Raw genomic sequence first — 16,702 nt, forward strand, 5'->3', positions numbered from 1 at the left:
GTGTTATCAAATAAGCATTACTAAAATTCCATGCAAACTGGTGCTAATGCTGCAATAAAGTAAAGTAAGTGAGCAAATTTCTAAAAATCTAATGTACCAATGTGTTCCTTCACCACTACTAGTTTGTGAAGTACAACTGCTACCTAAAACCTACTGGTCAAAAGAAAATTCACTTTGGACTGCATTATGCATAGAGCTTCATCTTGGAAATTTTTACAATCTCACTGAAGAGGTACAATTTAAAGATATGTAACCTGAAATAGTTTGTATTGAATGCCTTAGAGAAAGGTTATGAAAGTATGCCTAACTGAGGACTAATTCTTTACGTAAAAATTAGCCGATTCCTATAACAGTTTCAAGCAGAAGAAATTAGCAACTTTTGGATGTTTATTTTTCCTTGTTTTACTGGAAGGTTTTAGACAGAAAGCATAATTACAGTATTATTTTTTAGGAAATAAGGAAAAATGAAAGGAAAATAAGGAGTTTCATTATCTTTGAGCTTAGATTTTATCGAGGGACATGCTCTCCTTCACCTTTTCTGTGTCAGTATCATCCTCAACCTCAATGCAGGTCTCTTCTGACTGCACATCTTTTGAGAGAATTCTTAGTACTGGGAGGCTTGGTTTGGAGAACCTGGCGGCTCCCTTTTGATTGTAACTGCCCTCATTTTGTTCCAGAACAGATCTGCTTTGATCTAGTGCTGCCACTATATGTGTTTCCTTGTATTCCAGGACAGTAGGGTCTCCCTTTTCCCCAATCTGCTCTAGCAGGCATGGAATTTCTCCTTCTATTTTCTCCAATACTGCTGCCATCTGTTTCTCAATTTGTTCAATGACTCTGTCCATTCTCCACTCCCCTTGATCAGCAATACTCTCTATGTTGTCTCTCTCATCATAACCTGGAAGATCTTGTCTCTTTCTTTGCTCTTGAAAACTAGGTCTTTGTCGGTCAGATTTCCTCTCAAGGTCTTGATCCAGAACAGCAGCCATCCTGCGCTTGCTCTGCTCAGAGACCCCAGGCAATTTCCGACCGCTGTGGCTGGATAGAGGAGACAGTTGGGGCTTGACTTCTGTCACACTGTCTAGGAGAATCACCTTTTTGTGCTCATGTTCATCTGGTAAAGCTGGTATTATATTCTCAGTGCTTTTCTTTAAAGGAACAGCTTTCTTATCCTGATATATGGTTGTTTTCTTTTCATTAGATTCTTTGATAATAGCTTTATTTTTTCCATTCTGATCTGCTGACACCAAAGTCTTTTCATTAGCTTGATCCAAAACAGCAGTGCTTTTTCGAGGACTAGTTTGCTGTGAGCTTGAGGTATCTGCTCTTTTTTTCAGCTGGGCTGCTTTTCTTTAGCTTTTGTATAACATCCTTTTGTATTGGAGAAAGATGTGTAAGAGACAGGAGAGGCGGACATCTTGAGTGTCCTGGGAGATGTTCCAAGTTGGCAACTGTTAGAAAGCCATGTGAAGGATCAGGGATTAACATGCTTGGCTTGGGCTTCTCATCTGTGATGACTGTATCATTATTCTGCTGTTCTGGGTTGTTCTCAATTGTCACTTCATGTGACACGCTCATGGGAACTGCAGGGAGTTACTGGCAAGCGGCTGCTGATTCCTTCTCCACTAGCATCAGGAGCTCGAAGTCGCTGCATGAAGGTGGTCAACACGTATAGCTTTCTGAAATGACATGAAGATAAGCTCATCATTACTAGCATATGACCAGAATCTGCTGTGGAAAAAAAAATATCACAAAGTAAAACAAGTTACGTATAAAGCAAAATGTTGTGAAAGATAGAGGCACTGTCGTCCCCTTGAACCCTCAGATCAGACGTCAGACACCAGATAAAATCCAATTATTATTTATTTTACAATAATACTGTGCACCAAGCACCCTTCTCTCCACAATACTCATAAATAATCAATAACCAATAAACAATAAACCAATCCTCCTCTCCCAGACGCGTTGCCACCCTTCCACCCAGCTCAGTACAATAATACTGTGCACCAAGCACCCTTCTCTCCACAATACTCATAAATAATCAATAACCAATAAACAATAAACCAATCCTCCTCTCCCAGACGCGTTGCCACCCTTCCACCCAGCTCAGCTCACTCGTCTGGGGTTTCCCAGAGTCCTTTATAGTCCCTGACCCAGAAGTGGTTCCATCCCAACAATGCATAAGACCTCATCACTTCCGGGTCAGGTAAAAACTTCTTTTTTTCATCAGTCCGGAAGCACTTTATTTCTTCCAACCATGTGACTAGGATTTACTTCCGGGCTGTATGGAAAATAAACTTGTCTGTGTCTCCCTGCAGCGTCCCCTGGCAGCCCAGACGTTATCCAGCAGGGGCTGTGTATTAAAACTCCATAGTCCATGATGCCCTGCTGGAATTCGGGGCATCTCCACGTTGCAAGGAGGGCTCCATCTAGCGGCCTGGGGATATTGGCCGGGATAAATGGTCGGCCATATCCCACAAAGTGAAGAAACATTTTTCATTTTGTAACACCATTGCAATGTGAATGCCAGTGTGGAAAGGCAGGGGCCACAGACCATGAAATACTGGGTACCCTGAAATTCAACAGGATAGGTCATGCACACCAAAACAGTGTAGACAATGGTAACAATTCCCAAAGGCTGTAGGTGGAAGGCAAAATGCTCACCACTGCTGGCTGCTCTATGGAGCCTCTTGAACCCCCCACTGAGAATGAGCACACAGCACACATAGCAAAGAGTTGGAGTGAAAATGAACAGTGCTTTTATTCAAAATCCAAAATTAAAGCATTCAAAACAGTGCACTGAATATTCCAAAAATAAATAAATAATCCATAAAAACAGTGTTCAGTGGAAGTTAAAATCAAAAAATCCATTAAAACAGGGTTAAAACTGCTCAGGCAGAAAATACTCCTTTAAAAACTGCTGAGCCCTGGTGCAAGTCCTCTATCCTGGTGTCTCCTCCCCTTATCCTGACTGGACCTTGCAGGAGAAGAAAACACCAAGCCAACAGGCATAGACAACTTTCTTAGACAGCAGGTCTGGGTCCCTGCTGCTCCATGGCTCAACAGCAGGGCTCCCCATCCGGACCCATACTCGGGTTCTTATTGTCCATGGCTCACGGTAAGGCTCCATGGAGAGTTGCTAGCAGCCTTGATCACTCCAGTTCCTGAGATGCTCAGCCGGAGCGATCCACTTCAGCAGCATTGAGCGTCTGCCACATGTTCTCCTCAAGGGGCTCTCATTCCCGGCTGTCTGCCTTCTCTCTCACTCACTCTTGCACTGGCTCTCTCTCCCCGTTTTCCTGCCTGCTTCTCTTCTGTCCTTTAACCTCTGCTTATTTTTGTTTACTTTCTGTTCTCTTTCTGTTCCTTTTCTTCATTCCAGGGGGGTATTTTTCGTACGTGGATTACTCGCTTAGCCGGATGTAATTGTTGACGATTTGGCCTGATCCTGGATCTGTCGGTTTTTTGAAACTCTTGCTGGAAGTGTTGTCATAGCAACACATCCAAATCCGCAAACCTGCTCGGAGCAGGTTTGTTCTGCGTAAACAAGGATTAGTTTACACACGTGATCAGTGACGGTGCGTGGAAGTCATCCAGTCAGGGCTTCGCCGTTCATGAATGAGTGACCAATTGATATTGGTGCGCAAATTATATGAAGAGAATTTCATATAAAGAGGGTTTTGCGCAATCGGCAAGATCCTTTATTGCCCCCCGGAGGAAATTCTGTACGAAAGATACTGCTTTAGCCGAGGGGGAATATTGTACCTCAAAGATTTATTAGCTCCGTATATTCGAAGTCAAACTCGGCGAAGTCGGGCTCTCACAACCACACAGACTGTAGGCATTGCTTTGAGGTTTCTTTTTTATATACTGTAGGCGATGCGGAACATCTATCGAAAAGTGCAGTTTGCCAGGCAATTCGTAAAGTCTGTTTGGCTCTGAACCATTTCCTTCAGGTTTTCATTGTGTTTCCTGGACACCTGCGTGTGCAGACAATAAAAGAGGCGTTTCATGCCATTGCAGGTAGGTAATACACAGGCTAAAACACCCACAGTTCCATAAAGAATCCACAATCAGCCTAACATTCTCATTACCCAGGATTTCCAAATGTGATTGGGACACATGGAACTGATCACAGTGGAGTTTGATCAAACATTATTTGGAAAATGTACCTCTCCTCCTGATGAATAATCAGACACAGTGTCTTCATCAAATATTTGACCTTCGTTAATATCTCGTTGGTCAGACACAGGTTCAAGGGATATGACATTCCCTGCAACTGGCCCAACAAAAAAGAGGGCTATATGGAACATACCTATAGCACACATGGAGGACAAATATGCAATGACCATCCTTTACCTGAAATGAAGTGACCACTGCATCCTGCCACTGGTTCTGAGGAGGAGCTTCCCCCTGGAATGCCCTCAGAAACAGGGCGATGGGCATTTTGCTGGAGAGCCAACTCTTCTGCAGGGGTTAGGTCTGGACCGCGTGGACCTCCACCTGTTTTTTTGCTTGTCTGCCTCCTTATTAGCTTTAAAATTAATGTTTTTTATATATGATTCTTTATGTCAACAATTCTTTAAATAGTTATATACCAATATTTACCAGTTTGAAGTATATTCTTGTACTTCACTTTAACCTGTTCCCATGTTCTCCTTGTGCTCACGTTTGATCTGGAATTATGACATATTAAATAATAATTAATCTGACACATAGGAAATGAAATGCTGCATTCAGTAAGTACAATGTACACTACTTAGCGTTTAATTTTTTCGGCCACTTTTTGCCAGCCGTCTTTTCTGGTCTGGGCTGCTTTTGCAGTGTTACCCCTTGTGTATATTAAATCTTGAAATTCTTTGTGTCCTTCGAATAAAAGGTCTCGCTCCGCTTGTGTGGAAAAAAAAATGCGCCTGTTTTTTCGTCATTTTGTTGCAGCCTATCAAAGACTTGCTGATCATGTTTTCTAGACTCAATATATATGGGCTTTTCACTCAGCGCGGGCATTCATCTCGTATGATTAGATCCAGCTAAACTAATCTAATACACGGCTGCGTTTGAAAAACCGACCTATCCCGGATGAGTGTCACTGGCATTAACTCATTCAAGATGAGGCACCTGATCTCGGATGGTTTAAGCGACGTACGAAAAATACCCCCCAGCTCCCAGACCACATGCAGGTGTGTCTTGCCCCAATTATCTCACCAAACTCCCGCAGCTGCGTGAGCACACACACTCATGGAGCATCGAACCGGCTATTCTCTTATTTATTTAAAAATGGGCCACTAAAATGTTAAGCCACAGACCTGTTATACCACACAAACCCGGCTGATTAACCCTTTGAAAAAGACAGGGTGTTTGTGGAGACTTGCCAATAGATGGAAGCCCACAGGCCTGACTTAAAAAATGTAAACTATTCAATTCTTTTACAATGACAGTGAGCAGAGCCAAGAGGAGCTGTCTTGGAGAAAATATAATTTTAAGGTTAAGGAGAATTCATAGTGCAAGTACATCAGTGGAGATTAGAGAACGTTAGCTATAAATGGGTGCTATTTGAAGTAAACTAAAGAGGGTACATGAACAACATCTTATTAAGGAAGAGTAATTATGTGCAGAGTCAGTTTGGGAGTTCTGTCTAGGCTCATTGTTGTTGAGGGAAAGGCCAGGATTGTGTGTGTAAGGAAAAGAGAATGTGCAGTGAATGCATAAAATGACGTGACTAGTGAATACATTTATTTAGAAATTAAGTGATATTAGCTCATGGTGAACTGTGTGGGAGAGGTTAGGAATTGCTAACCAGAGGTAAAATGACAAGGAACTGAACTTCAGTAGACAGCACTATCCAAAATTAAAAGTTAAGAACTAGCAAAGCTGAAAACCTGAAATGCTGTAAATGCTGTATTTTTTATTAAATATGATGATGACTACCTTTATTTGTCATAAAAATTAAATAAATACTAACTGAAGTCCCTTGTTTTAAATAACCTGTCATCCTCTACTGGTGGCATGGCAAAAGAAAAGTCTCTAGAAATTAAACAAATATTTTATGTAATCAGTGGCACAACAAAAAGAATGTGAAAAAATAAGATTAATTCCAAAAAATCAAGAATGGAAAAAAATTAAAACACACTAAAATAAATGTAGACTGCTGCAGATTCCAACAAGAGAAAAGCAAATGTAGAATCAAGTCTACCAGAAATACAGTTTATATAGCTTATTCTGCATCATTCCAAAATGCATCATATTTCTTCCTTTTTATTTTCTTTGGCAGTTAGCTTCGCGCTCATCTAATTTAACCCCCCTCCCATTTGAACAGTGTTGTACATCTTTTTCACAATGTAAATTGGAAAGTGGGTTGGAATTCCAACTCTTTCAACTGGGATCACCTGCCTACTGCATGAAAGTGCCATCAAGGGACGTGCCAGCTTTTGCATTTCCAACCTAGGCCCAGTCTAATAATAAGGAGAGGGCATTTATCCCTGCTAGTAGCTGAGCCCCCCTGCCTGTAGCTTCCCAGGTAAGTATTGCATGCTTTCACTCAGGCTACTTCTCTGTCATGCATGTCAGTGCTGGTGCTGACCTCCTAACTAAAATAATTTCTGAAGCAGTTTCTTTTATTTCCTTTTTCAGAAAGTTGCTGTGCACTGACATCTTACATAGTTGGGTGTGATAATAAGGTGTGTCATGTGATCTCTATCTCTTGAGACCAGCTACAGACATGGCAACAATAAAAAGAGGACACAACTATGAAAAACTCCAGAAAAGGTTGGTGCCACAAATACCAACCATTTTCAAAACAGCGTGAGGTATCATTAACATCAGAAAGACAAAATAATATTTAAAATGTTAAATATTTTCAGACATCTTTCTAATTTTGAGGTTTCCTTTTGCTTTATGTTTCATCCTATGCCTACAGTATTATACCAGAAAAAACTCTGATAGAGATCTACTTGGTGAACTGCTGGCCCTTTGGACACATTTTGTGCTATTTTTTTACATAAATTAGATTAAGTAAAATTACTTGCTGAGCAGACAGTTTCTGAATCAAATAATACTGAATCAGAACATGTCACTCTTGTGTTTACTAGTATTTGCAAATTTATATTAACGATGCAACAGGAAATTTATGCTTGATATCTTAAATTAAACCAGCCAATGTCCATTTTTAGTAATTATTTAGTAAGGCGATTAATAGGCAATGATAATAACTAGTATTATGAAATACTGTAGTATTGTGATTCAGCAGCAAACAAAATGGCGAAGGTGTAAGGCCTCAAACATTAAGCCACAAAGCAGGCCAGAATCCTACCCGCCTGCCCTGATAAAGAGCACTTCAAGGCAGCCTGAGTTCCAAATTTACAGGCTGGTTTTCAGCTTATGTAGGCTTAATGGAGCTTTGAATTTAAAAGTTCAAAAATATTATCAGGATCAGAAAAATAATCAAAGCGCTCTGCAAGGGAGGGGATAAATATCAACATTTGGCTCATGCAAAAACAGACTACCAAAGGAATCTTTATAAAAGAGGGTTTTATTAAGAAAGAATGAAGAAAAAATAACAAAATATGAAAAGGCAAAACGATTTGCCTAAAAGGCAATCCACAGTGGCTGTCCCAATACAATAATCCAGTAATCAAAATCCAAAGATAAAGCAATAGTTCAAGAAAACCAGGGAAAATCAACAGAAGGGCAATACTATAACTCAAAATAATTCAATATTACACAAAAGAGAGATTGAATTCATTGCAAGGACCTCGTTTTCCCAGCCTGCCTTTATAGGCTAGGGGTAGTTCCTGAGCGGGGTTGCTACTGCCTCTTGGGAATACACACAAAAACCAAGGAACATACAAAAAATGATTAAACACATAGAAACTAAATAATAGATAAGTACAATAAAATTAACAAGAAAATATAGCTTGTTAAACAATAAATAAAAATAATATTAACTGAAAATATTGTAATTAGTGAATAAAAAAATGAACAAAAAATACATGAAAAAGAAATTTACATTTAAGCCATGCTCTGGCTTAAACATAACAAGTATAACCTCAATCCTGAAATCACTTCAGTGGCTTCCATTTAAGTCTAGAGTTGATGTTACAATACCCCTTTTGAAATATTGGGTAAAGTCATAATAACTCAGGAAAATCATAAGGAACTTATTAATGCCCTTATTCTACATCATAGTGTGCATTCAAAAAGTATTCAGATCTCTTCTCCTTGTACACATTTTGCTATGTTGCAGCTTTGTACTTAAATCATTTAATTTTAGTTTTTCCTCATCAAATGACAGTAAATACCCCAGAATGATAAAGCGGAAAACAAGATTTTTGGAATATATTAAAGTAAAAAACTAAAGTATCACATTAACATGGATCATGTGAATCAGACTTGAAATCTGGCTCAAATGCATCTCATTCTATTGATCATCATTAAGATGCTTCTGCACCTTGTTTGGAGTCTATCTGTGATCAGTTTAACTGATTGGATATGATTAGGAAAGGCACACACCTGTTTATAGAATGTCCCACAGTTGACAATATGTATCAGAGGAAAAAAATAAGCCATGAGGTTGAAGAGATTATCTATCTATCTAAAGCTCTGCAGATAGATAGATAGATAGATAGATAGATAGATAGATAGATAGATAGATAGATAGATAGATAGATAGATAGATAGATAGATAGATAGATAGATAGATAGATAGATAGATAGATAGATAGATAGATAGATACTATGGTCCAAACACATAAGTAAGATTACTGAAAAGTAAGAAAACATCTGACTTGGCAGTTACAGTCAGAGTGAGGCATTATGCAGGCCTGTTACTTTTGGTATAAAGGAGCGCTAGTAGCGTTTCCTGACAGACTTCTCCTGAATAATTTACTGGCTGAAAGTATTCAGTGTTAGTGTGTCAGAGAGAGGATGTGCAACATTGTTCATAATGGAACTCAGTTTTGTTTTAATTCTATCCTTTACTACTACCTCCAGGGGTCCAGTGTATGACCCATGACTTAGCCTGCCCTTTTAATTAGCTTGTTGATTCAGTGGGTCTCTTTTGGTATTTTCTTTTGGTGTGTTTTTGGGGACTGTATAGGGCCTGTGGAACACGGGGGAGATGTGCCCCATGGCTGAAGACAAAATAAATCCTTTATTTTCATTTTCACGTGCCTCCGGTGTCAGTCTGTGTTGGATCGGCGCCAACCAAGCGCTTCTGCCACAAAGGGGATTATGTTTCCTACTGTTGTTTGCACTTCAGGATACATACCCATCACTTACATTAAAGACTTTTTCGGAACTGTACATATGGTCTGGGGTGGGGGGGATGCTCATGGTATTCATTGTGTATTTTCAGCATTACATACTTTTCTTTGCTGTGTTTGCAAATAGTTAAATATATATTTGTTGTTTAATATATTTAATCTATTTTGACATTTTTCTGTTGTGTTTTATTAATACTCAGGTGTTGGGGTAAAAAATACTGTAGGGCTTACTGTAGGTATTGGCCTAATCTCTTTGATACCTTTCGGACTACCCCCTCAGAGGATTACAAAAAATAAGAAATTATGTCATGGTTGTCCAAAACCTTAATGGCAATAAAGGAACAGTCAATGGCATCAAATGTGTGATGACAAATCTCCCTCAAAACACGACTGATGATCACAACTAAGATCTTTCATTGAAGAAAAGTTTTTTTTTTACCTTGCATAGATCTCCGCATTGAAGACCAAACTATGTACTTTTCAAATTCAATGCAGACATTTTCCTTTTCTCCCATCGTTTGTGATGACCATTAATTAAGGTCAGTCACAGACTTTCAATAAACTTTGCTGTTTCCTGGATTTGCCTGTTTTTTCTCATGTACAACTCTATGTTGCATTTTAAAGAATCTCTAGATATGAAGACATTAAAGGCATAATATGACACACTCCTCGTCAAGGAAAAAAAAATAACCATTTTTACACTACTACAAAGAAGTCTTGTAAACCATTACCAATTCTTTATACTTTGATTTCCATGCTTTCACATCACCTATTAAATTTGGTTTGCAGTCTTTTGCTTTAATCTTTCATCACATTTTAGCATTTATTCATGTATATGTTTCCATGGTCTGTTCTTTTTTCAGTATTCAGTAGAACATTTATATCATTTGGGACATCCATATTAAACCACCTTTAACTGCATTTTCCATTTTCTTTTATTTGTAGATCAGTTGTCTGCATGTTCCACTAGTCTTTAATATTTTGCTGAGTGAATCTGTAGTCCCCACCTACTTCAAAAGCAACACAATCATACCTGTGCCTAAGAAGACAAAATTTAACTGTTTAATGATGACAGACCGATGGTAATCATTTCAATTGTGATAAGGAGCTTTGAGAGACGGGTGCTGGACCAGATTAAAAATTAAAAATTCTAAAGAGTCATAATAATTTTCCAGTCTGCATCCTGTACCATATCAAACAGTCTATAGAGGATGCCATTTCCCTGACCATTCTGGCCCATCTGAATAATAAAAACAGTTGTGCCTGTGTCATGCTTATAGAACACAGGCCAGCATTTAACACTTGTACCAGCAAAGCTGGCCACCAGACCCCTAAGCTGGATACAGTGGAACCTCAGTTCACGACCATAATTCGTTCCAAAACTCTGGTCGTAAACTGATTTTTACACATACATAGGATTGTATGTAAATACAATTAATCCGTTCCAGACCATATGAACTGTATGTAAATATATATTTTTTTTAAGTTTTTAAGCACAAATATAGTTAATTAAACCATAGAATGCACAGCGTAATAGTAAACTAAATGTAAAAACATTGAATAACACTGAGAAAACCTTGAACAACAGAAAACTAACATTGCAATAGTTCGCACTGTAGCCTTTACAACACGATCGCTGTAAACACTCTTTTTAAATGTGTTTTAAGCACAGGGGAAAAAAGGAACATTTGAACAAATCCGAACTTTATTTAAAAACCAACCATAAACCACCAAGAAAGTAACATTGCAGGAGTTCACGCTAATAGCCTTTACAACCCGATCGCTGTAAACACTCTTTTTAAATGAGTTTTAAGTACAGGGAAAAAAATGAACATTTGAAAAATCTGTAATTTAATAAACCACCAAGAAAAGTAACATTGCAACAATTCACGCTACGAACCGAAAAATGAACATTTGAAAAATCCGTAATACAAAAACTAACCATAAACCACCAAGAAAACTAACCTTGCATGAGTTGAGTTCTGGCATGAAGTGAGGAGGAACTGGGTGGAGAACAATCTGGTCTCGTCGCAGTTGAAGACTTGTTGCGGAATGTAGCCTTCGTCCTCCACTAATTTTGGGAAAATTTTCACGAATTCTTTCGCAGCTTCAGCGTCGGAACTAGCAGCCTCTCCATGCCTTACCACACTATGAATGCCACTTCTCTTGCGAAACTATTCAAACCATCCTCTACTGGCTTTAAATTCCTCCCTTTCGCCACTCGTAGAAGGATAGTTTTGCAGCAAATCGCCATGAATCTTCCCGGCTTTCCCGCATAACATCACCTTGCTTACGCTATCCCCTACAAGTTGCTTCTTGTTCAGCCACAATAGCAACAGTTTTTCCACCTCTTCCAGCACTTGAGGCCTCTGCCTGGTTAACGCTGTAACTCCTTTTGCAACATCAGCTGCTTTAATAGATTCTTTCTGCTTTAGAATAGTCGAAATCATAGATTTTAACTTCTTGTACTCGGCAGCAAGATCAGTAACATGAACGTCACGCTCATACTTTTCAATCATTTCTTTCTTTACTTCGATTTCAATTTTCTGCAAAACTTTCTTCTCACCACTCTTCACTTGCTTAGAAGCCATGGTTAACTGCAAAAGCACACGAAATACTGTAGAGCACAAAGAGTTCACAGGTAAAGCACGCACGTCTGACTGAGAACAATGAACAGGGATAGGCTGAACACGTGCTTAAATACAGTAATCGGTGCGTACGAACCAGAAGGGAAATGAAATAGAGCACAAAGAGTTCACAGCAAAAGCACGCACGCACGTGCAAGCACGCACGTCTGACCGAGAACAATGCAACACGTGCGGAAATCATCGGCGCATACAAACCTAAAGGGAAACTGGCTTGTTCGTATACCAAGTGTGTGGTCGTGAACCGAGGCAAAAGATTGACGAACTTTTTGGTTGTAAACTGATTTGTACATGTACCGAGACGTCCGTGAACCGAGGTTCCACTGTATGTGAAAAGACACATACTACACTCTGACCCTCAACACAAGCAAATCATAGGACAGTGTGCTGAGCTCCCTTCTGTACTCCTTCTTCCCCTATGGCTAAACACTCCAACTCTATATCATTAAATATGCTAGTAATACCATCATCATAGGCCTGATTACCAATAATGGTGGGACAGCTTACAGAGAAGAGGTTAACTTGCTAACTCAAGGATGCTAGGACAACAATGTCACCCTTAAGTTTGATAATGCTAAGGAGCAGGTCAAAGACTTCAGGAAACAGAAGGAAGACTACACTCCCATTGGAAGGAGCGCTGTTGAAAGGGTGAGCATCTTTAGAGCACACTCTAAATTTTTTGGAGTGTGAGTCCACGTGATGCTCTCTGGGGAATGGCAGCACATTAGCTGCTCTCTGGTCACTCACCCATTACTCTTCAACTTATGCCACTGAATATGTATATCTTCAGCAAGGAACAAAACTAAATAAATTAAATACTTCAAGCCTCGTTAAACATAGTCATTTAAAGTTTTTTGGATTTATATGCCAACTTTAATTCTTTGAAGAGAGAGCAGAACAAGCTTAAAAACTATGAAGTTTTTCTGGGCCGACTGGACTGTTGTAACTCAGACATCTCCTATCTCTGGTCCAAAATTGCTGCTTTGCAGCTTAAATTAATAGAAGAGGGAGGCAGAGCCATAAAGGACAATCTTAGAGTCTTGGGTATCCCTTCAAATGCTGAGGAAGGTAAAATGTTGCAGTATCTGATATCTGTAGAACAGGATAAGAGATTTAACTTGGTTAATTAATTATCTCTTTTGCCTTTGGCAATGTTGGTAATTAATTAAATGATTCAGGATGAATCCTACTTTATTTATCTTACCTTTCTGTGTTGTTTGAGGAGATCTACTGCTGTTAGACCTATATCAAGGTAACTGAAGCATACTCATTTTAAAAAGCAGAATAGTACCATTTATTGATTGACTCAATTATTGAAATATGATAAACAGTATTATTAAAGACCTCAGGCATTTCTGTACAATTCTTCCTTCTACCAAATGGTACAGGTCCATTGACACTTGCAACAGAAGATTTAGGGACAGTTTCTATTAACAGATTGTAAGGATACTGAAAAGCCAAACATACTAAGAAATCTTTTAACATATTAAATGCTATATATACATACAATATTTTATATGTACATACTAACAAATACATTGGGTATAAATTTGTGCATATACACAAATGTACATGTAAATGTACATGTACTATATGGGATGGAACTTTTTTTCTCACAGTCTCCTTTCCCCTTTCTGGAACTGAAGAATACCAACCAGATTCAACGCAATCAATGGAGATCTCCCCAAATCTTTCTTTGCCTAATATTTCTTATTATTTTTATATACTAGGGGGCTCCAGCCCCTGCTCACTTCGCTCGCCAACCCCTGCGTTTGGTTTACCAGATATACAATACAATTTATGTTTTGTATAGCCCAAAATCACACAAGAAGTACCGCAATGGGCTTTATCAGGCCCTGCCTCTTGACAGCCCCCAAGCCTTGACCCTCTAAGAAGACCAGAAAAAACTCACAAAAAAAACCCTTGTAGGGAAAAAATGGAAGAAACCTAGGGAAAGGCAGTTCAAAGACAGACCCCTTTCCAGGTAGGGTTGGGCGTGCAGTGGGTGTCAAAAAGATGGTCTCGCGTGACGTTGTAAAAGCAATTCCTGTCTTTTATTTCTGGCCCCGGGCATGGTTGAATTCTTTCTTGCAGGATGTATAACGCTGCTCGCGTTTGGGTAGCTGTTGTCACGCTGCCCTTCGATCTTTTTAAAGCCTGTACAGCCGCTGTCCTTTTTGCTACGGCCCTGGGACAATCTCTTGGCACCAAGTCTCATGCTTACGGTCCCCGCGAGATGCACCGTGGCAAGTTTCCTTGGTCTCGCGGGTCTTTAAAATGTCTTTCGAGATGATCACGTATCGTAGCCTTGCATTTGCCTTCCATTCCAGGATTTTCTTTTATATATAGAGAGATATATATTGTCACACACATGTGAGTAGGAGACAGCTATAGGGCCTGAGTAAATGTAATACTACACCAGAACAGGCAGAGTATGCTGACTGTCTCTCTCAGTTTCTTACAGACCATTCCCGGGAAATCTCGCCAGGTCCTGGCACCTCTGATGACGCCACTTCCGACTCCGGCACCTCTGATGATGTCACTTCCAGTTCCGGCATAGATGACATCATTTCCTTCCCCAGCCCTTAAAACCACCTTCTTACCTCCAAGTATTCAGTTCTGTTTTGGACTCAGTCTTGTAAACATCTCTGTTCAATAATTTCAAACTTTTGCAGCCGGGATATAATATACAGGTAGCTGCCCCAAACCTTTATAATGTCTGGAGATTCATTCTTCTCACAGTGCTGTAGTCAGCAGGATTTTGGCTCCTTGAAGAAACTGGGACAGGACCAAAGAAATAACCAGGTAAGAAAGTACTGGGGCCGAGTTTCCGGGTGGGGAGCTTGTCTCGGGGTCAGGAGTAACTTAGTGCAGGCTCCGCTTCCTAAATATGAAACTGGCCTAATATTTTCTCAAAGGAAGAATATGGATGAGACTTACAGATGTGTGCTGGTTCCTATGGAGGAAACGAAAAGGGCTCACTATATTCTCTCGGAGGAGAGAGCTGAATCGCCCATTGGGGTTACAATCCCAGATAAATATGGGCTTTCCCCAGGCCAGCAGATAGAAACCATAAAAAACTGGGAGTTAGATCCTGAGAGATCTACCCATGAGCAGGCAGAAGTTCTCTGGGAACAACTAGCTCATTTGCTAAGGATTTTTGAGCTGTCCTCCTTCCAAATAGTGCAGCAGGTAGCCTGCCTATTTCTATTAAAAGGACTCCCCAAAACATTCGCTCAGCCAGCCTGGGGAGAATTCTGCAACATGGAGGAGCTTATAAAGGTCATAGAAACATCTAAGCCAGCCTTGCAATCCGAGGGAGCAGAATGGTCCTCTAGTGGATTCTGTGGGGATTACATCACACAAACTAGGTCTCTTTCATGTAAACCGGAGTCTGTTCCAAAGTTCCCGGACCTCGGGGCATGAAACCTGCCAGGGGATGAGGAAGGATGCAGGTGGACGGGGAGAGGCAGTTTATGTGCACTTGTCAACCCCCTAATGCTAGCACATACGGGAATAGTAATAGTTAATGGATATAAAATTCGAAGTTCTACTCGATTCCAGCAGCAAGATTTCCATTGATGCTCGCCGATATGTATTACCACGACAGTGAATAAAAATAAAGACCAGTGTTACCTGTGTACATGGGGAAACCCGTAAATATAAAACCATCCTATGATTCATCAGCTATGGAGGATCACTGAAAAAAATCCCCATGACAATCCTACCGAGTCCACCTTTCGCTGTGATTCTGGGGCAGGACTGATCAAACATTAAAAGCAGTGTACTAATTACTACTCCCGGAAAAAAATTAGGCCTAGCTATAGACGGGATGACTCGACTTCAGCTGTCTCCACGCCATGTAATTAGCTGGCAGAGATATGGAAGTCCAAGAGGTAGACGGGGAGATTCCTGGGCCATCACAGGCGGAAACGTCATCACCCTGCGCCTTGATGAGCCGGGAGGAATCCCTGCCCCTTGAGGTCAGACCAGACCCTCTCTCTGAAATGCACTTTCAGTTCAAAGAAATGCCGGCTTCTTTTATAAGGGAGCAGTGGAATGATGACTCCCTGAAACATACAAAAAATATAGCAGTACTTGTCAATGGCCAACACACTCATCAGCCCATGCCACAGGGTCCTCACTTTGTGATAGAAAACAACCTATTATATCGAATAGCTGAGCATGAGGGGTAGGTGAAAAAGCTGTTCTTAATCCCACAAATTTACCGGCGGCAAGTCTGTGAATTAGCACACACCCACCTCCTAGGAGGTCATTTGGGCACCGAAAAAACACTAGAGCGGATTAAGCTCCAATTTTTTGGCATTAATGAGGAGGCTCGCCGTTTTTGCGTCTCTTCTCCAGACTGTCAATTACGGCAAATTCCTGGAAGGGACTGTGCTCCTCACGTTCCCCTTCCCCTGATTGATGTTCCCTTTGAAAGAATTGGGGTCAACATTGTAGGACCCTTAGAGCCCTCAGCCGAGGACATAAATATATATTAGTCCTCGTTGATTATGCTACTCGATATCCCAAGGCTGTTCCCCTGCATTCAGCCACGTCGAAAGCAATCACACGGGAAATTGTAGGGGTCTTCGCGCATTTTGGCATTCCTAAAGAAGTACTTACGGATCAAGGGACTCCATTCACTTTGGAGACGTTCAGGGAAGTTGGCAAGTTACTTAAAATAAAGCACTTAAAGACCATATCGTCCTCAAACCGACGGTCTAGTGGAGAGATTTAATCAGACTCTCAAGCAAATGGCTCGCAAGGTGGTCAGCGAGGACGGGAGGAACT

At 40.3% G+C, this 16,702-nt stretch overlaps 1 protein-coding gene across 1 annotated transcript in view; it reads right to left on the reverse strand.

Moving 5' to 3' along the window:
• Positions 1 to 266: 266 nt before the first annotated feature.
• Positions 267 to 16,702, reverse strand: part of LOC114661352 (caM kinase-like vesicle-associated protein) — a 700,116-nt gene continuing 683,680 nt past the window's right edge. Inside the window, exons 11-12 of the mRNA XM_051934313.1 lie at positions 2,565 to 2,638; positions 267 to 1,350 (exon numbers count right to left, since the gene is read on the reverse strand). Of these exons, the coding sequence (XP_051790273.1) occupies positions 501 to 1,350; positions 2,565 to 2,638 (924 nt within the window). The 3' untranslated portion in view covers positions 267 to 500. The remainder of the gene's footprint in view (positions 1,351 to 2,564; positions 2,639 to 16,702) is intronic.

The sequence above is a fragment of the Erpetoichthys calabaricus genome, chromosome 11, assembly GCF_900747795.2.
Source record: "Erpetoichthys calabaricus chromosome 11, fErpCal1.3, whole genome shotgun sequence".
Taxonomy (NCBI): domain Eukaryota; kingdom Metazoa; phylum Chordata; class Cladistia; order Polypteriformes; family Polypteridae; genus Erpetoichthys; species Erpetoichthys calabaricus.